Below are 24,862 nucleotides of genomic sequence, written 5' to 3' on the forward strand. Positions count from 1 at the left end.
GAATACCCCATGTGAGTAAAAAAATAAAGTTTATTTATTTTTTTATTTTAAATTACATACAAATAAAATATCTCCATAATCCATTCAAAATCACGAGGTGACACTGATGTTACATGCCATGTCAACTATTTGAGTGACGTGTCCAAAATAATAGATAATACAAACGTGGTAAATGATGTCTGCTAACAATGTATTTGGACACAAAATAATTGTAATTCAAAGTCGTTGACAATACTACTGCATAACGTTTTGACTATTAATTTGTTTAAATATATTATTTGTATCCGTAAATTTGATATTTATGATGATATTGTATATTAATATTTTATATTTTAATTATATCACTATAAATACATAAAATTTCATTATAAATATTCAAATTTAAAGTTTAAGCTTTCCAATAATCGAAATTTTTAGAGACACTCCCTCAATAGTTCATGCATCTTCTTATTTTTTTACATGTATCGTTGTCAAAATATAGTAATTAAAACTTATAATTTTAAACATTTGAACGTAATGGAGGTAGGACATGGCCATAACATAAATATCAACGTTGTGTAAAAATATGAAAGTGGTCCCCCGAGGAGTTGAGAGAATGGTCCCCAATCCTTGAGGACCACCTTTTTCCGTTATTTGATTATGATGATATTTTTCTACTATGACTATGTTTTAATTTCACAACGTTTAAATTTTTAAAATTATAATTTTTAGTTATTGTATTTCGGTAATGATAATATATAATTATTTTGTATATAATTCTAATAATAATATATTTTAAATTAATAAATATGTTAAAATAGTCAAATCACTATCAAATATTAAACATGTGTCTTGAAAAATCTTAAAAGGGTTAGCTTTTAATTTATGAAGTTTTAAAGTTAACATAAAAAGTTGATGTTATCAAGTAAAAGACTATTTTATTCTTACGGAATATTTGGTATTAGAGAAGTTTTTAGATTTTTAGGATTTATAATTCTTGATAATAATTTTTAGAATATTTGATTTACATGATTTATACAATTCTATGTTTTGTTAGCTTTAAACATTCTTATAAATGTTGGGTATTCTTTTATGAAAATCTTACATTTCTATATTTGCTTTAAATGCAACATTCATAAGAATTCATGCTATTTTTCTAAAATTACCCTTATTTGATTTTTTATTTAAAAATAATAAATTCCCTCTAATATATAAAATATTGAGACTTACAACCTCTTTAGGAAGTCAAAAAATATTTTTTTTTTTTACACATTATATATATAAGTATGTGTATATATATACATAAATGCTTGTATAAGATGGTAAGGGGTATTTTAGTCTTTTTATTTGTTAAAAACTTTTCCTAGTTCATGAGAATCCAAGATTCTCACTCCCCATTAAAATCTTTTTATGAGAATGTTGATTAAAAATAAATCATGAGAATATTGTTTTCTCATAATTTTTTTATAAAAAATTTGTACCAAATATGTGAATGTAGATTCTCAACCTAACATTATCAATAATCTAAAAGTTTATCTGATACCAAACGCCCCCTTAAACAAATCAAAAATTTACAATCACATCCCAAATTCTTATACCACAATTTTGTGCAAAACCTCTTACCATATTTCGCACTCATATCTCTCCTCCAACCATAGTATGTCTTGGGCATTGCTACCATTCACCACCAATGGTTGCTCATAGGATGACGAAAAAAAAAAAAAAACAATAGCAATAAAAGAAAAAGAAAATAGCAACACTAATTATCTTTCATCTCCATTATTTTTTTTTCTCTCGTTGCCAAAACCTAACATGATAATGATATATTTCAATCAAAATCTATGGTTCTTATCGATGATAGATTCAATTGACTACTAGATCGAGCTGCCAATAGAACCCATCATTGATGTATTTGATTGAGTTATCTCTCCCTTCTTATATTTGCATGTATCTCTATATTTATCTTTTCATTAGAATCGTTGATGATTGCAACAATAAACTATTATCGATGTTAAAATCAATCATTAGCGAACAATCATGTTGCCAATGATAGAGGTAGATATATAAGTGTGTATACGTATTTAAAAATATAATAAAATTATAAAATATAATTTATAATAGATAAATTTATTCATTAAAGATAGATTTAAAGCATAATATGTGTTATACTTTTTTGCTAGAAATATAATTAATTATACTTTTTTTATAATTGTTTTTTAATAAATTTATTTACACAAATAGTGATAATATATTATTTGATCGTTTTCATCACTTATAACAACTTTTAATTTTTATTTTACTAAATACACATCTATATAACCGACAACATAAATTATATTTTATTTAAACGCTTTCATGAGCTTAAAACATTATATAACCTTAAACTTTAAAAACTTACAAATTAAAAGATAAGTTAAAGCTCTTTTTAAAAAAACTTATCCAAACAGCCTCTAAAGCTTCATAAGTTTCTCCAACTTATTGTTGGATTTATTTATTTTACATCAGGTAATAAAAACAGTTGAAATCTAAAGACCACATCTCGAGTTGGGCCGAGCGTCAGTTGGACCATATTAGTCTTAACCCATCTAAGGCCCAGCTCATACGGCCCAACTCAGTTTTTTACTTTATTATTGTGATTTTGTAACTGTTCGGTGCTACACGATGGAGATGAGGATCGACAGTGGCGCTACCCAACGCGAGGCTCGCGGAGGACGACGCCGTTAGGGTCGACCCAAACCCAGACGCGATTGCAGCGGAAGTCCTTGGTGACCGGAGTCCCGTCCGGCAGCACTATGGCCTTCACGGCCGGGTTCTCCCTCTCTATCGCGGCCGCCGCAGCCTCACCGTCCGCCCCAACCAGCTCCGGCCACGCCTTCTTCCCTGCAAATCAAACCTCAATCGCCGCAGTAAGCGTCACAGATTGATCTGAACTAATAGCAGAAAACGAGAGACAGAATTTCAAGGTCGATTGATCTTGTATACCTGGGGGACACGGATCATATGCCATCTACGTCTCTCTGTATCTCGCTGTAATCTCTGAATCTCTACTGTTCGTAATCTTCGATTGTGCGCTTGATCGAGTTCTTGGCTATGAATTAATAAATAAGGCCATGCTCTCTGCCAGTTCAGAAATGGAGCTTGATATGCTTGAACTCAGCCGCCTCATCGCCACAATTTCTGACTGAGAGCTTCATTGATTTAACGATTTGTTGTCACTCCTCTGTCCTCAGCCGCAATTTGGTCTGACTTTAGAAATAGTTTCTATTGATGAATTTTGCTATTTGTACAAACATGCTTACTGACAGCTTCACACAAAAGCTCGAATAAATACTCCTCTCTGGACTGCAAAATTACCTTCCTTTTCTAGACTTGACAAATGGGTTGCCTACCCGCCTCCTAGCCCACCTTAGCCCGCCTCCTAGCCCACCTCAACCCAACCCAACTTGGCACTATACCAAACAGGTTAGGTTGGCCCACCCAAATATCGCATGGCTACGCGGGGCCAATACTTTGTGGCCCGTGACCTAGCCCGACTCGTGAAGAAAAATCATGCCATCTTCGTTGTTCTCATGGAGGCTGCATCAAAAGATTTGATGCACCAAAATGGCTTGGCAAGTCCACGACTCGGCCTAATTGGCCTTAGCCCGTACATTAAGGGCTATAGGGTCGGGCTAGACCCACATTTTTAATTGCTTGCCTTGACCTGTCTCCCTCGAGCTATGTTGCACGGAAACATCTCATAGGTGTCGTTTCTCCGTTTTCACGTTTTCAAAACTTTTTTTATTCCTATTTCGAACTCTATTTATGCTTATTTTTTTAGAAGAATGTCTGTTTCTACGTTTCCGTTTCTTATTAGAAATATTTCTTATTTTCGTTTTCATGCAACATAGCCCTCGAAGACCAAATTCGACTCGACCCATGAAATGTGTGGGCCAAGTGGGAGGCGGGCCGTTTGCCCCTTTCCTTTGGCCGCCTCCAGCAACCATCTTTCACTGTCTTCCACTCATGGGCTTACCATCACTCCTTACTTTATATAGATTGTTGTTGAACTATTTTAATTATTTAATAAAATTATTTAAAATTAAAAATAATATTTAATAAATATACATTATCTGAAAGTATGGTACACTTGATTGTCAAATTGATTGAAAACATTATCGTCAAATTGTCAGGGTTTGCATGGAAAAAAATATTTAGATGACACAAAAAATCTTAAAGGTAAATATTCTAATACTTAAATTAATCATTGAAGGAAAATGCTAAAAAACCCTATAGATTTACTGACGGGTTTACCGAAAAGGGGCAAAAAGACGATTTTGCCCTCACGCCTTGCTTTCTCCCTCCCCCTTCTATGGATTGCAACCGCCATACTTTTCTCATCTCCCCTCCCATGGCTGTTGCCTTAGTCTCGTCGCTGCACTCCGTAGTGTCGCTGCCATCGCCGCCTCGTCGATCGTCGGTGCATCTTCAGCGACGATCAACGAGGCGACGATGGCAGCAAGATGACGGAGACGTAGCGACAAGGCAAGGGTGATAGCAAGGCTAGGGCAGCGGCATGGGAGGGGAGAAAAGAGAAGCAGGGGCAGTGGCCCACTTTGCAAATTTACAAAGTGGGTGGGGGCAATTTTGACTTTTTGCCTCATTTTTGTAAATCTCTCTGTGACCATCTCTAGCTCTGTAATGGAGCTCGTCATTGAATACGGTAAGACTATATTAACACTAATATTAAATACATAACTTTTTTATAACAAAAGTCTATTTATTTATATAAGAGCATTGGTCAATTGTAAATCTCCTATAATTAGAATTTTAATATATAATATCTATTTTAATATTCTAAATTCTCTATGCTCATGATTTTTATGAATAACGTTTATTCTAATATTCTGAAATATTACCGTGATTAGAATTCTTTACTGATGTCTATTATTTTCATAGAACTTTTAGATGGATTTTCAAATATTATACTTTTTCAGTTTGCATGTTGTGTAGAACTTCTCAATTAGAGAAAAATTATTCATTTTTAGTTCAAAAAGTTATTTAATTTTTAAATATTTTTAATCTTTTAATAGACTTTACCTAAGACATAATAATGATATTTTATCTTGTGTTAAAATAACATACAATTAAATAAAAATATTGTTTTTTTAAGGATAATGCTGACCGTCACTCTCATTTATTAAAACAATGGTTAAGATTTAATAAATGTATATTATTTTGCATTGTTATCTATTTTAATCATTTTATTAGTTGATGATAAATGTATTACGTTTTATAATATTCTATTAATTAATAAAATTATTTTAAAATTAAAAATAAACTAGAGATTAACCATTGTCCTAAAATAATGATTAGTGAAACTCTTATTTTAAATATAATTTGTAGTTCTAAAAATTTAAACGTAGTGGAGATATGGCATGACCATAATATAAAGATCAATGTTATGGCTTTCACGGGCATAGCTCAGCGGTTGAGACCGTACATATGTTGGTCTCAAAAAATTTTGGATTCTAGCTGCTATATAGTTAGTTACAGATCCCGTGTTCGAATCTTATTGCTAAGTTCTGTAATTTACCTTTTTTGCATAAATTTTGGAATTGAACTATACGGACTCTTAAGATGAGGGATTTCATCTTTGATCCTAAAGATTAATATTGTGCAAAAATACGTAAAGATGGTCCCTTAGGAGTTGAGAATGGTCCCCAATTCTCGGGGACAATTTTATGACTGTTCTAATTTCATAATGTTTAAAATTTTAAAATAATAAATTTTAGATATTATATTTTGACAACGATAACATATAATTATTTTTTATATAATTTTATTAATAATATATTTTAAATTAATAAATGTGTTAGAATAGTCAAATCGCTATCTCAAATATTAAACAAATGCCTTGATAAATCTTGAGGGGGCTTAGCTTTTAATTTCTGAAGTTTTAAAGTAAACATAAAAAGTTGATTTGATAAAGTAAAAGACTATTTTACTCTTGAATAAATCAAAAATTTTCAATCATATCCCAAATTCTTATCCCACAATTTTGTGCAAAGGACAGATCATATTTGGCGCTCATCTCTCCCCTCCAACCATAGTATGTCTTTGGCATTGCTCCCATTCACCACCAACCGTTCTCAAGACTAATTGGTGAAGCCTCAAAATTTGAATAATAAAATAAAAAAACTAATTATCGTTTATCAGAAATGGAGCTTGATATGTTTGAACTCAGCCGTCTCATCGCTACATTTTTTTGATTAAAAGCTTCATTTATTTAACGACTCTATCCTCAGCCGTAATTAAGTCTGAGTTTTGAAATAATTTGTACAATTTTAGCCAAATTTTAATTTAGATTTCATTTGAGGGTCTTCTCTTATAGTTAAATTTAGACTCTAAATTTAATATTTGCTAGGATATTTTACATTAATTTTTATATATTATGTTAATATAAATATATAAAATATTAAATATAAATATTTAAATATCATTTAAAATTAAAATATTACAGCCGCTAAAAGTAAATTTTGAAAGAGATAACTACACACAAAATAAATAAAAAACAGTAAGACACAAACCGTAAGAAAACTGACCCTTAGCTACAAAATAATAATAATTTATAATTAAGCAACTCACAGCCCTCCGGTGGCCCTCTCCACGAACTTCACCGGAAAACCGCCTTCCATCTTCGAAGTCAAGTACGTTATGAAGACCGGCTCCGCCCCTTCCTCCAGCGCCGGCACCACCCGGAATCGCCGCAAAACACCGGCGGCCACTCTCTTCATCTGCAAATACGCCATCTCCTTCCCCAGGCAAACCCTCGGTCCCGCCTGAAACACTGTGTATTCATACGGGTCTCTCGGCACGTAGCTCCATTTTCCGGCAGGGCCGGCCTTCTGCAGCCACCTCTCCGGCCGGAATTCCGCCCAGTCCTTCCCCCACAGCTTCTCCGATCTCCCCATTGCGTACGGATGGTAAGTCACGCTCATGCCTTTCTTGACAACCGTCCCGTCCGGCAGCACGTCGTCTGTCACGGCTGTTTTTCCGTCGACGGGGACCGGCGGGTAGAGCCTCATGCTCTCGCTCAGCGCAGCCTGCGTGTAAGCCATGTCCTTCACTTCCTCGTAAATGGTAGCTTCTGATTTGTCATTGATTTCTCTGAGAATCTCGGTTTCGACTTCTGGGTATTTGGCGACCAGCCAGAAGAACCATATCAAGGCGGCGGAGGTGGTGTCTCGGCCGGCCAGTATGAAACTGATGACTATATCCGCCACGAAGGTTTCGTCTGAATGCCCCGAACTCAAGAACCTCGACAACAGATCAGGGGATTCAATCGATGATTTTTCCCTCTGTTCTTCCTTCTTTTCTCCAGTCACTTCCATGGCGAATCTACGAACTTCTTCCACTGCAACTCGAAGCTGCTTTTCCGACCCGACGTCGAGAAAACGCTTGATTTTCCACACCACGGGATGAATCGCTTGGAACCTTTCGCTACTGATCTTGACTGCGCTTTCAAAAGCTTTGGCGAATTTGGCTTCCGGAAGAGAAGGCAACAAATAGGCTGGATCATATCCGAAAGCGATTTTACAAATGTTGTCAAACGCGAATCTTTGGAGGATGTCCTGAAGGTCGAGAACATCACCATTGGCGGCGGCGGCGGAGAGGATTGGGATGAGGCGGTCGGAGAGCTCGGCGTCCACCACTGTCTCCACGAATTTGCGGAGCGATTTGGTGTTAAACTCATGGCTGGCGACTTGTCTCTGGAACTTCCAGGTCTCGCCGTCGGCGTTGAAGATGCCGTCGCCGAGGAAGTCGAAGAGAATGCTCTGGGAAAAACTTCCTTTCTGGTAGTTAAAGAAGTGGGTCTTAAGAATGTGCTGGACGTTGGCGGCGTCGGCGGTAAAGACTTGCCTGCGGCCCAGCGGGCGGTGCAGGACGAAGGTGTAAGATGGCGAGCTCCTCACGATGTCGGACGTCCACTGAATTATTCGTTTCTGATTCGCTTTAATTGCAGGTAAAGATCCTATCACCGGATACCTTCTCGGCGACACTGATGATGATAAAGAAGAAGAAGAAGTGGACTTGGACTTGATGAGGAACAAGACAACCATAGTAATAAAGCAGAGCAGCAGAGAAGAAGCCCAGAGCTCGAGATCAGCCATGGCTGACGATCAATTTCAGTACTGATGAATCTGATCAAACGAATTTAGCTTGTAAAATAGAACGTGCCGACCATTTGAGATTGAAGCTTGATTTATATACTGAAGGTTCCCTTGAAATTTCGTTCGGAATGGTAAGCATGAACAGGTTGACCAGTCCGCTTGCCATCCAGAACTGTCTGAAAAGTATGATTCACAATTTCACATGTTACCAAATTGAGAAGCGGGCAAAATATCTATCTCCCGTCAAATTCCGTCATTTGCCCGATCTGCCCGAAGCGGCGGGGGGCACCCGAGACCATCCCTCTCACATGTTAAATTAAATTATATATTATAAAAAATATTATAATTATTAAATATCACCTATGATCCATGAAAACTCTCACACGTGTGTTTTGAAAACATTTTTTCGTATGAAAACGTCGAGAAAAAAAAAATGTTTATGAGATGTTTTTATAATTTTAAAAATACTTTAGAACAGTTTTATGATATTAAAAATTATGAATTTTTTTTATTTAAAAAACTATTTTTACCTACAAAGAGATTAGATACAGAAAAAATTCTCTTTCTAACCACCTTAGAGACAAAATTTCTTTATTATTATTATTATTATTATTATTATTTTTAATTAATAACTCTATGATAAAATTTATACTTATTTTTTTTAAATGTATTATAGAATTTATGTTTATTTTTAGAATGTATAATTATTTTTATAATTTTAAGATTAAAAATTATATTTACAAAAACTACTATATTTTTTTATTTCTCCGTTTCCTTTTAAGGGGGGACAAAAGTTCGGTTTACCCAAACTAATAGAACCGAACCCTCAAAATTTGTTGTTTAATTTGATTTTCTTTCCTGCATTAGTTTGGTTCAATTAATTTTTCTTAAATATTTGTATTGTTGTCAAAATACAACAATTAAAAACTTTTATGGGTGGAGCGTGCGTAAATGTCGTTGACCCCGAGATCGGAACAAGTAACGATTTTGGTGCCGCTTCCGAAGCTACTTCTTCCGAAGCCCGGAGATGTCTTCCGAAGAGTAGGACGGTCCTTCCGAGCTTTGTTGAGTGAGAGCTTTCGAAGAGCACAATTAGGACGTCCGAAGGTCTGATGCTTTTCACGGTTTTCCAAAAATCTGCCGCCAAAGATGGTTACTGGAGTAATCTTCCGAATGTGATCTTCCGAAGGTAATCTTCTGTAAGAGAATAGTTAGAAGGCTTGTGGGACTTTTCCCACGAAGACCTTCCGAAGCTTAAGTCAGTATGGAAGGGGCACTTCAGTAAGGTAAGGAAACTAAGATCTTCGGAAGATGAGAAGTTAGAGAAAATACTAGTGTTCGAGAAAAAGAAAAAGATCCTTTTGGAGTGATAAGGTTGGCATTACATGGAGGTCAACAATTGACCGTACATGATAGTTCGGAAGATAGCTTCCGAAGGCCTCTTCCGAACTCAAAGTTGTTTCTTTCACGAACCAAAATGTCACCTTCCGAACATCGCTCCCGAAGCCTTCTTTCGAACCTTGCTTCCGAAGCTTAAGCTGATTCACTTCATGTCTCATTCGCTTCCGATTATTGGGGCACCACAATTGTCCCCCACTCTTTATTTTGTATCTACATAATTAAGAGTGGGGGACAATTGTGGTGCCCCAATAATCGGAAGCGAGTGAGACATGAAGTGAATCAGCTTAAGCTTCAGAAGCAGGGTTCGGAAGCAAGCTTCGGAAGAATGCTTCCGAAGCTTAAGCTGATTCACTTCATGTCTCACTCGCTTCTGATTATTGGGGCACCACTGTTTGATTTTTAGTTTTCGATTTAATTTTTTAGTTGGAGAAACAGAATTAATCGAATTGACCAAACTTAAAAATGATATTATTTTAATGTTTATAAAACGACATTAGTTTCTTTGATTTTGTATGTTTTTTAACAGTTATTTCATTTTATTTTTTGTATTTCTTCAATTTAATCGATTCAATTCAATTTATAGGATTTGATTTTAGTTTTTCCAGTTATCGGTTAGTTTAGTTTTTAGGTTAATCGGTCAATTCAATTCGATTTTGCTCCTTGATTCGATTTAGTCGATTAGTGAATTTCAATCGATTCAGTAATCGAATTGATCATTTGCACACCCCTAGTTTTCTCCACACTTTTGTTAAAATGCCATTTTTTCGTTTTCATTTCTATTTCGCATTACATCTGTTTTTCGCTTCCGATTCTATGTAATCTATAATATAACTAAATATTTTTTTCTCAATTTCATAGGAGTAAATTTAAATATTTTCCCAATAAAATTAAGAAAATTTTCCTCATTTGGCAAGCACCAATTTTGAAAGCCCATTAAGTTGACACTTTTTTTTGTCTCTTTCGTATTTGTTTTTCTTACCACTACTTATCGTCATCACATTCATCACCACTTAAAACATATAATTCACGCAAGCATACACGCACACAAACACACAAAGCATCTAATGGGAATAGCTAGCAAGAAAATTCCAATTTAGACAAACGGAGAGAATAGAAAGTGGAGAAACAGGGAGGGTAGAATCGAAAAATACTACTGATTAGCTGTTACCAGAATGAGAAAAAAAAAATATTTTTGCCCTTTTTTTTTTTTCCCTTTTGTAACAATCCGTTATATTATTCAATTATGTATCCTCAAGTTAATTGCACAACTTATAAAAATTAAATTAGTGCATGTATAATTATGTATTTTCGAGTTAATTGCATAATTTACAAGAATTGAATTAGTACGGGCAATACATATACACTAAAATGTCTAAGGAAAATTCTATTGGGAATTTGATAAATTACTCTTCAAAACCCGTTCAAGTAAATTATCATTTTTATTCTTTACAACCAAAAGAATTATTATTTACAACCCATAAATTCTCAAATATGCCTTCACAGCCACACCATTTGACACAACAACACCATTTCTCACATTTCTCAAACAAATCCTAACAATCTTCGGCCATTGTTTTGCGAGAAAGAAGAAATTGAACTGAAATTAGGTACACCTTCTCTTCAATGTTTAATTTCTTTAATAATCGTACATGGCGGCATTGCCATCAGCCGCGATAGCAACCACCATGGCCGCCTTTGTCAGACGCAGACCTCCGCACTACGAGGGCCACCATCGTGACTGACAAAGACGACCATGGTGGCTGCCATCGTCGCTACCAGGGTGGGGGGGATTTCTGAAACCCCTGCACCTTGCGGTACGGGGGATTGAGTTGGCTCCACATCGCAAGGTATGGAGGTCTCATCGTGAGGTGCGAGGGTCCGAACCCGTTCTGAGTTCTTGAACTCGCAATTCCGGGTTGGAGAAACCCGAACCAAAGATTTATTAATATATTTATTTTTTATTTTTTTTAGTTTTGTGTCATTTGAATTTTTTTAAAAATATAATTGATTTCATATTAATCTCACATGTTATTTTTTATATTAATTATAATTTTACACTTCACCTTTCTAATAAATCTAATTATTATTAATCTTATTATAAACAATTTTATTTGTCATCATACATTTAGACATTTAATATAACATTCTTATATAAATTAAATTAATTTTGTAGTAGATTATTATTATTTTAAAAATAACTAATATGATACATTCATTTATAAGTATGGCACATACTCGAGGAGGAGGAGTAGAGGGAGCTTGCCCATCTTCATCTCGTCAGCGTCCGACAGCTTCCACGAGGAGGAGGAGGGTAGAGGGCCATGATGGTCATTATGTAGCTGATACATCTATCTCAGAGGCACACATTTTTAAGCATCCAGGTACTTTGGACTCATCACTTCCTAGTGCTCCGAAGCAACCATATACTAGTGCTCCAGAACAGCCATCTACTAGTGCTCTGAATGATAGTACTGAACTATTTTTGGGAGGCCCTGAAGATCCATACATTTTAAAGAGCTTTAAAAATCATGTTGCTATTAGCATGTGGGCTGGAGAGGTAAGCGATTATGAAAATAATTTTATATTTAAAATAATTATTATAATTTTAGTAATTATTTTATTATTTTTATGTAATAGGAAAGAGGTGTATTAAAGTGCAATAGCCATGGACAAAGAATTCTTGATTGGCCATTGGTAAATTAGCAACGTATTTATGATGTTGTCGTAAGATCTCAGTTGGCACATTTGATAGAATCCACGTATCGATTTGTGAATCCTACAATTGTGTCAGCCTTTTCAAAGATATGGCAACCTGAGACTAACATATTTCATCTACCATTTGGTGAGATGACATTCACGTTAGATGATGTTGCTACTATTTTGAAGATACCAGTTGCTGGCAGCCTTGTATCGGTCCCTCATTTGACAGGTAATGAAGCTTAGAACTTACTTTGTCGTTTACTTGGGGTCTTAGTAGTAGAAGTAGTAGGCCAGATAGCTGAGATTCGCGGACCGTATGTGAAATTAGATTAGCTGAGAAGAACATTTATGAACGTATCAAATTCAGTTCCAGATGAAGAAATCCACAATGTCAGTAGGGCGTATTTATTATTTTTATTAGGTTGTACATTTTTGGGCCGCCATTCTTGATTCTCAGCATCAGTTAATAGCATGCATCAATCCAAAGTTACAAATAAAATGAGTTACCAGAATATTGACGTGTTGTTGGTGCGATTCATTGTAGTCCACCTGCTCATTATGCACGATCTGGTGCTTATCATCTTCTCCGTAAAACTTTTTCCATCTCATCAATTTTTGGATATAATCATCCATAGAAAAAAGTCAATAACATAATTAAAATTAATAGAAACAAGAAGAAGGTAATCGCTGTAACTGATCAGAATCAGAAATGTTCGCAAATTTTTAGTGAAAGTGATCAGAGATTGGGCTGCGAAGATCAGAATTAGAAATATTCGCAAAAATTTAATGAAAGTGATGGGAGATTGGGCTACGAAGAGTTAAGAAAGTAGTTGGGAGAAAGTTGTTAGGTAAGGATAGTAAAATCTTTTTAATGGATGGTAGTTGAGGAAATAAAATTACGAGTTATGGAGAATAATTCACCGGGTTCCAATAGAATTTCCCAATGTCCAATATATCTCTTTATTCTGGGTCAAATTTATATTTTTACTTTGTACTTTCGTGCTATTTGTATGCTTATTCAAATTTTTTTCTCGTTTCGATTTTCACTTTAAATCATGTATTTTTTAGTCAATTACATATTTTAAAAATATATGCTCTAGAGATGTAATTGAAGTAATAAAAAATTTAAATAATTACATAAAAAAACATAAAAATATAATGACAAAAATGTGAATTTTACTTTTTTTAGTGTATGTGCAAGGGTTTTAAGTTGTTGGGATAAATTTGTCTAAGGTAAGATATTATATTCCCATCACTTGGAAAAATAACTTTCATAAATCTAATAATGAAAAAGTGATTCATGCAAAACATAAGAATGTAATTTATGTGTAAATGGCACATGTTCACCTGTGAAAATTAATTTTCTCTTCATTAAATTATTGAGAATGTAGATCACATTTCACGTAACAAACCTATCGACTAGATTATATGAAAACGAAAATAGAATACGAATACGATACAAAATAAAAATGGAGAAACGATATTTTTCAAAAAAATAATAAATAAAAATGCTGGAGAAATGCATAAATAAAACAAATATCGAGATCTTGTTATAAATATAATTTTTAATATATAAAATTATAAAAAATGATTATTTAATCTAAAAAGCAAACTTAAATTTCAAAATATATTTAATATGGAAAAAATTAAAAAAATTAATTTAAAGATAAAAAAAATTCTGTCTCTAACCTCTTCATGGACGAAATCGCATTTCTAAATCGAAAATATATTTTTGATATTTTTTTAATACTATAAAATATTTTTTAAAATATTTTTAAAATTATAAAAATAATTTTTAACATTTTAAAAACAAAAACACCGAAATAACATTCCCGTACATCATAGCTCATTAGCTCGCCAAGGAGTATATGACAATCCCATTAAACACTACTTGCTTTCAAGGTTTAATTAGATTGAATTAATATTTAATCGTTCATTAAATTTTGAATAAAAATTTTTATTTGAGTTTTTAGTTTTTAAAAATAGTGGTGGGATAAAATTAATAATGTGATAAAATCATGACGGGATGAATTAATATTGTACGATGTTTGTCACAAAAGCAATAATAATTAAATAAAAATTCATTGCATGACGTTCTAAAAGTAACTATTTGAATTTGAATTTTTTAAAATTATTTTATGGGACACTGTCAGTAGAAGACATTTGTGTTTTAAATCAATTAAATAGTGATAGATTTAAACTCGTAACAATTAAGTTAACTTGTCTCTAAAACATAAGTCAAGTGGTTAAATCATGATAAATTAGAATTCGCATCAATAAATAAAGAATTTAATTTTTTATCCTGTACAGTGAGACAAATCATTCACCTGCGAATAACATTTTCTATCAAAACAATAATTTCAAGTTAACTCTTCTAAATTATATATGAATTTAATTTTATCACTAAAACATGACAAAGCCTCCGTCCCCAGATGGGTATCTAAAAAATTATTAAAAAAGAAAAATTCTCTACCATGGCTCAGATAGCTGTGGCTGTCTGAAAAGAAGCTTGACCCTTTGGCAAGCTTCAAGGGTCAATGCACGTGTAGGAAAGAACAAAATTGGATTATTATTTGGGTAATTTATTGTTGGAGAAGGGTTTCTGGAATAATAACATCTATGTATGGGTTTCAATTGGATGGCTTGAATCGAACCATTTAATCTCCTTAAAGATGGGCTTTCTTATCTCACACTCTTCCATCTTTGAAACATTCAAAATAATTCTCAACATATTCCACCCTTTCATTGTCTAATTGTGTAGAAATACGAATTTATCACCTTAACTCCGCTACTACAATGTAAGGAGTCGAACCTTATATCTTTTTATATATATATAAATCCTTATCTCAAAAAATATGAAAAAGAAATCTTCCAAACTATTGGATTTCATTAATTAGTGAATTTTGATTGGTTCAGTAATCGAATTGATTGTTTGCGCACTCTTAATTTTTTTCGTATTTTTATTTCTTATTTTTTCTTAAAAGATGTCATTTTTCTGCTTCCGTTTTATATGACATCCATTTTTTGCTTCCGTTTCATATCACATCCATTTTCTACTTCTGATTCTATGCAACTTAGAATATAACTAAATAGTTTCTTATCTCAATTTTGTAGGAATAAATTTAAATATTTTCCTAATAAATTAAGAAAAATTTTCTCATTTGGCAAGGCACCAAATTTGAAAGCCCATTAAGTTGACACTTTTTTTCCTCTTTCGTATTTGTTTTTTTTAAGAGAGTGTTTATTAATCAAAATAAAATGGAGAAAATATCAGATATGAGAACCATTTCAGATATTTGGTCTTTTTAACGTGTTTATTAAATTTATCTGACTATTTTCGAAAAAATCTCACGTGACCTTTTATCTCCCAATTTTAAGATAAATTTATCCGACCTCCTCCCTCGAATAAATTTATCTGGCTCTTTCAAGATAAGGCTTAATTACTTATATACCCCTTGTAAAATAGTTAATGTCATTTAATCTATTTTAAATATTTAAATTTATTAAAAAAACTTATTTATTTAAGTCTTATAATTAATATTATTTAATATATTTTTAAATTGTTATATGTTTTGACAATTTTTAAAATTTAAATGACATTATTCATTTCATTTATTTTTAAAATTTAAATTTCTCTCTCTATATATATATTTTATTAACTAATATAATTCATTTCACCAATTTTTAAATTATTTTATTTAATTTTATATTTTATTATCTATTATGAAAATATGTTTTGGCCATTTTTAATTATTTAGGTGGAATTATTGTAATTCTAATAATAATTATTTCTACTTTTCAACTCCTTTTAAATTTATTTTTAATATGAATTTAGAAAATAAAATATTATTTTTATTTTTTGACAATTCATATTAATCATAAAATAGTATTTTAATCATAAATTTAATAATAGGGATATTTTGGTAAAAAAAAATTATATTGGTACTTATCATATGCATTAACAAACACATAAAAAGAAAAAATATAATTATTAATGAATTCCAAAAAATTTAACAAACACTCTAATATAAATTTTGAAATACTTTTCAACCTTATTTTGATCATTCCATATCTCGATCTGGAATACATTCCAAGCTTATCTTGATATCTTTTATCTTGCTCGTTTTAACAAACGTCCATAAATAATAATTCTTGTGCAGTTTTCGATACTCGTACTCTCAATTATATTAAAGAAGTAAATTATAGATTTGATTTTTACTCTTTACGTAAAACAAAAATTGAACTCATAATTTATCGAATTAACACTTATATATTATTCATCCGATTACTCGACCTCACACACAGATTTGTTTTTCTTACCATTAGGACAAATCGTCACCACATTCATCACCACTTAAACATATAATATACGTAAGCATACACGCACGCAGACACAAGGCATCTCATGGGAATAGCTGGCGAGAAAATTTCAATTGAGACAAACGGGGAGAATAGAAAGTGGAGAAATGGAGAGGGTAGAATCGGTAATTACTACTCATGAGCTGTTAGCAGAACGAGAAAAAAAATATATTTTTGCCCCATTGTGTAAGAATCGATTATATTATTGGATTATATATTTTTAAATTAATTGCATAATTTATAAGAATTAAGTTAGAGCATATAATTATGTATTTTTAAGTTAATTACATAACTTACAAGAATTAAACACTAGTGTACAATATATATGATGAAATACTTAATTTATCTTAGGGGTGTGTATGGTACGATTTGAATGGTCTAGACCATTTTCAGCAAGCCAAGCTGTTAGTGCGGATTTCTGATCAAACCAGACTAGTTTGGTTTGGGTACGGCCAAATCGCACTCTATTTGCGGTCTGGTTTGGTATGATTACTGCGATTTAAAAATAACTATTGACAATATATAATATATTATAAAAATATTAGAAAGAATTGTAATGCTTTTAAAGTAATAAAAGCGATATGTAAAATACCTGGATCGCAGCGGAATGATCGAAACTGATTTGCCTAACAACGTCCGTGGAAGAAAACTATAAAAGCTTCCTTATACGTCCACCCCTTGTTCGCCCAAGGCTCGAATGGTGATGCCGAAGACAGTATATGAGCGATCAGAAACTAATTCTGATTGTCGTTTTTGTTTCCATTAGTCTCTATGTCTATTTATAGGTATCACACAGATAAAGATAGACATGTAAGAATTTGAATCTAATTCAAATTCCAATTACTTATCCCATCATATATATTGTTAAAATTCAAATATTAATGAATTTGAAACAAATTCAAATTCATAACATTTATCATATCATTAGGAACTTATCCCAATGTAACCGCAATTCTAACAATCTCCCACTCGGGTACTTGGGATAATGCTTAACTCATCTTCTCATACAGGACGTCAAGGGGTGCGACCTTGATGACAATGATAAGAGTACTATATCAAACAACCACCAATGCCAACATAGTACTGTTGCAAAAAGAAATAACCGAGGGCAATGCCATCTATGCCTTAGATAATAAATAACACATCTATCAAATGCTTCCAATCTCTCAAGATGAACTCTGAACAGCATTTGATCATCAACGGAAGTTCTTGCACTCATGATCATCACACAGATGATCGTCCGGACTATGAGTTGCAAAACTTACATGATGTGGTATAAATTATCTTTCCCAAAATTCGAAACAATCCATCTCTTGGTTCAACCACTTGCCCAGACATGGCCCGCCTAGCTGCTTTCTTGCTGGCCAATTGGGTGACATGCTAAAGTAGTGTAATTGAACCTCAACTTCATGAAACAATTTTAGGTCAGAAGGCATATGTGAATAGGGTCCCACGCAGTGACAGAGAGAGAACAATCTTGTCACTTCCCTATAGCGGTCGTACAAGCGCATGCTGTATGATGTGCATGCTACGGTGGAGCTCCCACTAATCAGGGATGTCACACTCAAAACACCGTACAGATATCGGTCCAGTCACCACATAGGCACTAACCCGAGTCATTCAACTTATGAGTACTCACATCCTGCTTTTCTCAGGCTTAATATGGAATTCAGAATATATCCATATTCGACTTCTTCAAATAAGTCTCATCTTAGCCGTACTAAGGCGACAATAACAACCTTGGATACCCCTCATGTATCAAGGCACTTACACTGACCACATAGGTCCAAGAGTCAGTTGTCTCATCCTGCACACCACACAGGTGTCAGGGCGATCGTCCGCGTGATTGGATCGATCTAAGCCTGGTGACATTCACGAACATGTGCAATTATTTTCATGTTTTCCATATCAACAACACAATGTCATATAATGAAAACAGAAAGAAGATAACAAATATCCATCAAATAAGATAACAAATATCCATCAGTATAAATCAAAATGAATGTCGTAAACAGTGATCAAATGTAGAACTCAAATTCTACGTAATCCCATACGCCCCACATGGGATTCAAATACATTCCTGCTAAGTGGCTTTGTCAATGGGTCAGCCAACATTTCAGCACTAGGAATATAACTTAAAATCACTTCGTTGTCCCTGATCAATCCTCTAATGTAGTGATATCTTCTTCTTATGTGTTTTCCTCTATCATGGAATTTGGGGTCATGTGCGAACTGCATCGCAGCTGTGTTGTCGATCCGAATTTCGACAGGTTCATCAGCCTGAGCTGTTACCCCAAGCTCTCGAAGGAAAGCACTAAGCCAAGATGCATGTCTTCCAGCTTCTGAGCTAGCCACATACTCTGCTTCCATGGTCGACTGAGCAACACAATCTTGCTTCTTGCTTCGCCACGAAATAGAGCCTCCACCAAGGGTGAAAACATATGCTGATGTGGAGACGCTATCATCTTTATCTCCGCTAAAATCAGCATCAGTGTAACCATGTACTTTCATATCTCCACCTTGGAAAGCTAGGGCATAATCATGAGTACCACGTAGATACCTCATGATTCTTTTGACAACTTTCCAATGTTTCTCACCAGGATTACTTTGGTATCTGCTTACTAGCCCAACGGCGAAGCAGATATCAGGACGAGTACACTTCATAAGGTACATGAGACTCCCAACAGCACTGGCGTATGGTTTCTTTTCCATTAGTTTCCTTTCTTCCTCTGATTTAGGGCACTGACTAGTACTCAAGGTGCAACCCTTATCAACTGGAGTATCAACAGGCTTTGAGTTATCCATATTAAATCGTTCAAGGACCTTACGAAGGTAAGTCTCTTGAGACAAACTCAAAAGCCTCCTTGAGCGATCCCTCGAGATCTTAACTCCGAGGATATAACTCGCTTCCCCTAAATCCTTCATCTCAAAGACAGAGGATAGCCATTCCTTAATGGTGTTGATCATCTCCAAGTTGTTTCCAACCAATAAGATGTCATCTACATATAAGAACAAAACCAAGAACCCATCTTTTGTCCGTTGGATATACACACAATGGTCTTCCTCCATCATGGTCAAACCAATAGAGGTGACGGCTTCATGAAACCGTAGATACCATTGTCTAGACGACTGCTTGAGACCATATATGGATCGTTTGAGACGGCACACTTTGCGCTCTTGCCCTTCAGTAACAAAACCGATGGGTTGATCCATATATATCTCCTCGTCTAGTTCTCCATTGAGAAATGCTGTCTTGACATCCATCTGGTGTAGCTCAAGGTCTAAATGAGCGACGATGGCTAGAATCACGCGAATAGAGTCAAATCTCACCACCGGAGAAAATGTCTCTAAGAAATCTACACCCTCCATTTGGGTGTAACCCTTCGCGACCAATCGGGCTTTATACTTGTCGATCGATCCATCAGCTCGGCGTTTGATTTTCAAGACCCACTTGTTACCAATCGCCTTTCTATTTGGTGGAAGATCAACAAGTTCCCACACCTTGTTCTTATCCATCGAGTCCATTTCCTCTTTCATAGCGATCAACCATTGATCTCGGTTTGGGGAGGTTAAGACTTCTTCGCAAGAAGTCGGCTCACTGTCATCCGACATGGCACACATAACTACCCTTCCCTCAATATCATCGAAATGACGACGAGGGATTAGCCCACGCTGGCTGCGTCGAATTACTTGAGTCTCCAAAGTATTGTCTATGGGTTCACTCCCACTAACTGCAGGAATTCTCCCACTGACAAAAGGAACTTCCTCTTGTAACTCATACAATTGGGAGTCCTTATCAACCTCACCAATTCTTGGGAACTCATCCTCAAGAAACTCTACATCCCGAGATTCTGTCTCAATTAAACCCCCATTAGAATGTTCACCATACATGACGTATCCTTTTGATCCTGCAGGATACCGAATGAACACCTTCTTGCTGGCTCTTGGTCCAAGTTTTCCATACTTGTGGGACGTGCTATGAACATATCCACCTGATCCCCAAGGCCGCAAGTGATCCAAGTTTGGACTTCTACCAGTCCATAACTCATAAGGGGTAGAAGGCACGGACTTGCTTGGAACACGATTAAGAATGTATGCTGCAGTCAACAACGCATCTCCCCAGAAACTAATCGGGAGATTCGCCTGCGCCAACATCGATCTAACCATTTCCAACAAAGTTCTATTCCTACGTTCTGCAACACCATTTTGTTGGGGAGTGCCAGGAATAGTTAGGTGTCGAACTATACCTTTTTCCTCACATAGACTTCTAAACTGATCAGAAAGGTATTCACGGTCTCTATCGGTTCGAAGAGTTTTTAAGCTTTTATCGATCTGATTTTCAACCTCATGCACAAAGCGTCTGAAGCAATCTAAAGCTTCTGACTTATGAGAAATCAGATACACGTAACCGAAACGTGAATAATCGTCTATGAAGGTAATAAAGTATGATGCACCATGACGTGCCCTCACATTCATAGGACCCCATATGTCGGAGTGTACTAACTCCAAAGGACAAGATGCACGAGAAGCCTTACCAAAAGGTTTCCTCTTGGCCTTACCAGCTAAGCAAGGCTCACACACAGTGAGTCTCACTTTATTGAGAGATCCCAATAGACCTTCTCTCGCCAGCCTTGCCATCCTTTCTTGACCCACGTGGCCAAGTCTCTTGTGCCATAAATCACAACCAACATTTATGTTAGAAGAAGTAGAAGAAACTAAAGCAATAGAATGGTTATTAAAAACATGATCCAAATTAAGTTTGAAAAAACCATCTACTAAGAAACCACCTCCAAAGAATGTATCATCCAAATAGATGTTCACGCCAGTATCACGGAAAAGAAAAGAATAACCCTGTCCTAATAAACATGCTACTGATAATAGATTACACCGGACTCCAGGAGCATACATAACGTCCTTCAGGAGTAGAATCTTGCCATTCTTCATCTTGAGCTGGAACGAACCAACTCCAAGAACTTCTTCTTGTGTGCCATTCCCAAGCGTGACGTACTGAGTTCCCGCTGGCACCCGATGGTAATCCACAAACCCTTCTTTCTCAACACTTATGTGTCGTGTTGCTCCTGTATCCACAATCCACTCAGGACGTGAGTATGCAACTAATGCATGTGAGCAAACATGAATCAAAGGGGAATAAGAAGAGAAATATACCTTCTTCGGCTCTGGACAATCCCGAGCGAAGTGACCCTTCTTCTTACAATTATAGCATTTCAATTTGGACAGGTCTTTCTTTCCACGTGTCCCTCTTTTGGCCTTCTTATTCTTGCCAACATTAGGTGCAGGCCCTGATGCCTTCGATCCTTGTCTCTTGCGTTTGGGCCCGAAGCCCTCACGTCTGTCGACTTTGGCTACAAAAGCCGCCGCACGGTTCGCTTCAACGCGCTCCGCCTCAAGCTCCAAGTGACGTGAAATATCATCAAAAGTTCTGATATTTTCACTGTGTGTCATAAGGAGCTTCATCTGAGACCACTCAGGGTCAGGCAAGGATCTGATCACCCCTAGGAGTTGCTGCTCATCAGTAAGCGCTACTCCCGCACTCTGAAGATCTCTGATAAGTGAACCCATCACTCTCAAATGCTCAGCCATGCTGTGCCTCGGGTCTTTGACATACTGTTGAAATTTTAATTGCAAAGCACGAAGCTTTGTCGCAGATGTCTGACCAAAAGTGATCTTCAACTTTTGCCACATTTCCATGGCAGTCTGGCAAGACTCAAACTGGCCCATGAGATCGGCCCGCATGCTAACAAGCATCGCAAGACGAGCATAACAGTCCCTCTCAAGCCATTTGTCATAGGCCCGCTGTGTCGCCAAGGAAATATTTTCCCCTTGCGGCACGGGATGTGAAGTCTCCAATACGTCCCATACTTTCTCCATCTGAAGTAGATACTGAATCTGCTTCTCCCATGTGGAGTAGTTGGACCCATCCAACTTATCTATCCTGGTCATGCTTCCAGCAACTGAACTGGTGGCCATTGATCACTGAATCAGGGATAACAAAAGACATTCAATGCACATGTTCAAAGCAAACAATTAAATCAAACATTTAGCTATGCACTTCGGGATCAACAAATCGCCAGGCTTCAAAGTCATCACCCTTAATGCACAACTAATATGTTATGATTCAATTGTTTATGTAGAACTAATCCACAATATCCTATAATATATAAGGTCCCACACAAGGCCCAAAATCGGTACTAAATCGAAATTAATTATCAATAAGCAAATAAAACCAAATATTTGCAGACAATAGATAATTAATGAAGTTAGCAAAATGCCACATCACATCTATTTATAATTTTAGACTTAAAATTAAACTCATTAATTTATGGTCTAAAAGAATAAATTAAACAAATATCATGATAATATTAAAACACAAAATAAAAGTCATGAAAACAATTTTTTTTTTTTAATTCAAAAATGGATTTATTATTTAATTTATAATTTTAAGCACAAAATTAAACTAATTAATTCATGGCCCAAAACTATAATGTAAATAATTAAATAAAAAAACCCAACATCATGGCCCAATAATAATTAAGCCCAACTAATCTTAAATTAAAAAAAAAACATACCCAATTTGATTAAAACAAATGGCCAAGCCCAAAGCCCAATTTGAACAAATCAATTGGCCAGCTTTAGATCCACTCATGGATCTGCCTATGGATCGGGTCTGACCCAATTCGGATTTGACCCAGCACAAAATGGGTCAAGTCTTCTTCTTCCTGCACATAGGGTTTGCTGGGCTCCTTGAACCAGCGTCGCCGCCGCCGCCTTCTCTTCCTTGCTTCGCCGTCGACCGCCTCTCCATCCTCTTCGCCTCTCATCGCTGCCGGCCGCTTCTTCTCTTTCTTCTCCCCTCATCGCCATCTCCAATGGCAACCACAGAGGTTGCCATTTAACAGCAAGAAGAGGCCGCAACCATGGCAAACCGTCGGCCATGGCTATGGTAAAATTGATCGGCCCACGGCTGAGAGGAAAGCATCCACAGCGAGAAGAAACGCCTGAAGCGATTGGACACAGCGAACCCACGATGATGCAATCGACCCATCCCATGTCAAGCACCAAGCTTGAAGCGTCGGCCATGGCAGAAAAGAGAAGGTCTCGGCCATGGCCGATTTCAGCCTCCAGCGACGGATCTCCCACTGGCCGCGACATACGCGACCGCTAGAGAGGGCTTCAGCCATCGCGAGGACGATCCTCGCTTCAAACCTCTGTCTTCGATACCACAGCATTGCCCACGAACCGCGACATACGCAACCGTTCATCATGCTGGAGTTTTCATAGAAAACCCATGGAGAAGACCCACGAACAGCAAACCCAGTAGCTGTGACAAACACGGCTGCTTGCGACGATGCCTCATCCATCGAGAGGCTGACCGAGGAGCAGTAAGCCGAACAGCCATGACGAACATGGCCGCCAGCGCCTCCCTCTGTCACATCTGGATCGCAGTGGGCAGACAAATTTTTTTTTTTTTTATCGCAAAATATTTATTACGAGTTACCAATTAAACATACTTAATCGAAGCATACAAAGAAACCGAATTATTTCACACAGAAAAATATCACGAGTTACCAAAACTGTGATTGTCAACCACAACGGTGTAGGCAAATAAACAATGACTCTGATACCACTGTAATGCTTTTAAAGTAATAAAAGCGATATGTAAAATACCTGGATCGCAGCGGAATGATCGAAACTGATTTGCCTAACAACGTCCGTGGAAGAAAACTATAAAAGCTTCCTTATACGTCCACCCCTTGTTCGCCCAAGGCTCGAATGGTGATGCCGAAGACAGTATATGAGCGATCAGAAACTAATTCTGATTATCATTTTTGTTTCCATTAGTCTCTATGTCTATTTATAGGTATCACACAAATAAAGATAGACATGTAAGAATTTGAATCTAATTCAAATTCCAATTACTTATCCCATCATATATATTGTTAAAATTCAAATGTTAATGAATTTGAAACAAATTCAAATTCATAACATTTATCATATCATTAGGAACTTATTCCAATGTAACCGCAATTCTAACAAGAATAATTATATATTATTATAAACTATTATAATCTGTTGACAATTATAATAGTTATATATTATTATAAAAGTATAAGGTGATTTTTATAATAATAAGAGTTGTGAGGACTGTTAGGGTGATTTTTATAATAATATATTTTTTATATTTTCTTGGGCGGTTTGATTTTAAACCAAACCGCCAACCATAAAAATCGCAAACCGTGCGATTTGTACAA

The 24,862-nt window shown here is 35.5% G+C and overlaps 3 protein-coding genes across 3 annotated transcripts in view; all 3 read right to left on the bottom strand.

The window, feature by feature from the left end:
• LOC127786488 (autophagy-related protein 9) overlaps positions 1-24,862 on the bottom strand; it is a gene marked incomplete in the record, with an annotated part of 1,007,132 nt that overhangs the window by 277,462 nt on the left and 704,808 nt on the right.
• LOC127786591 (inhibitor of trypsin and hageman factor-like) lies at positions 2,431-3,271 on the bottom strand. Its single transcript, XM_052314085.1, has 2 exons — positions 2,962-3,271; positions 2,431-2,859 (listed from the first exon to the last, which is right to left on the bottom strand). Exons 1-2 carry the CDS (start codon positions 2,984-2,986, stop codon positions 2,666-2,668), a joined length of 219 nt encoding a protein of 72 aa, XP_052170045.1. The 5' UTR covers positions 2,987-3,271; the 3' UTR covers positions 2,431-2,665.
• Positions 6,437-8,302, bottom strand: LOC127786510 (cytochrome P450 94A2-like). The gene has a single exon (XM_052313962.1). The coding sequence runs from the start codon at positions 8,130-8,132 to the stop codon at positions 6,603-6,605; it is 1,530 nt and encodes a 509-aa protein (XP_052169922.1). The 5' UTR covers positions 8,133-8,302; the 3' UTR covers positions 6,437-6,602.

This window comes from Diospyros lotus, chromosome 12 (assembly GCF_014633365.1).
Source record: "Diospyros lotus cultivar Yz01 chromosome 12, ASM1463336v1, whole genome shotgun sequence".
Taxonomy (NCBI): domain Eukaryota; kingdom Viridiplantae; phylum Streptophyta; class Magnoliopsida; order Ericales; family Ebenaceae; genus Diospyros; species Diospyros lotus.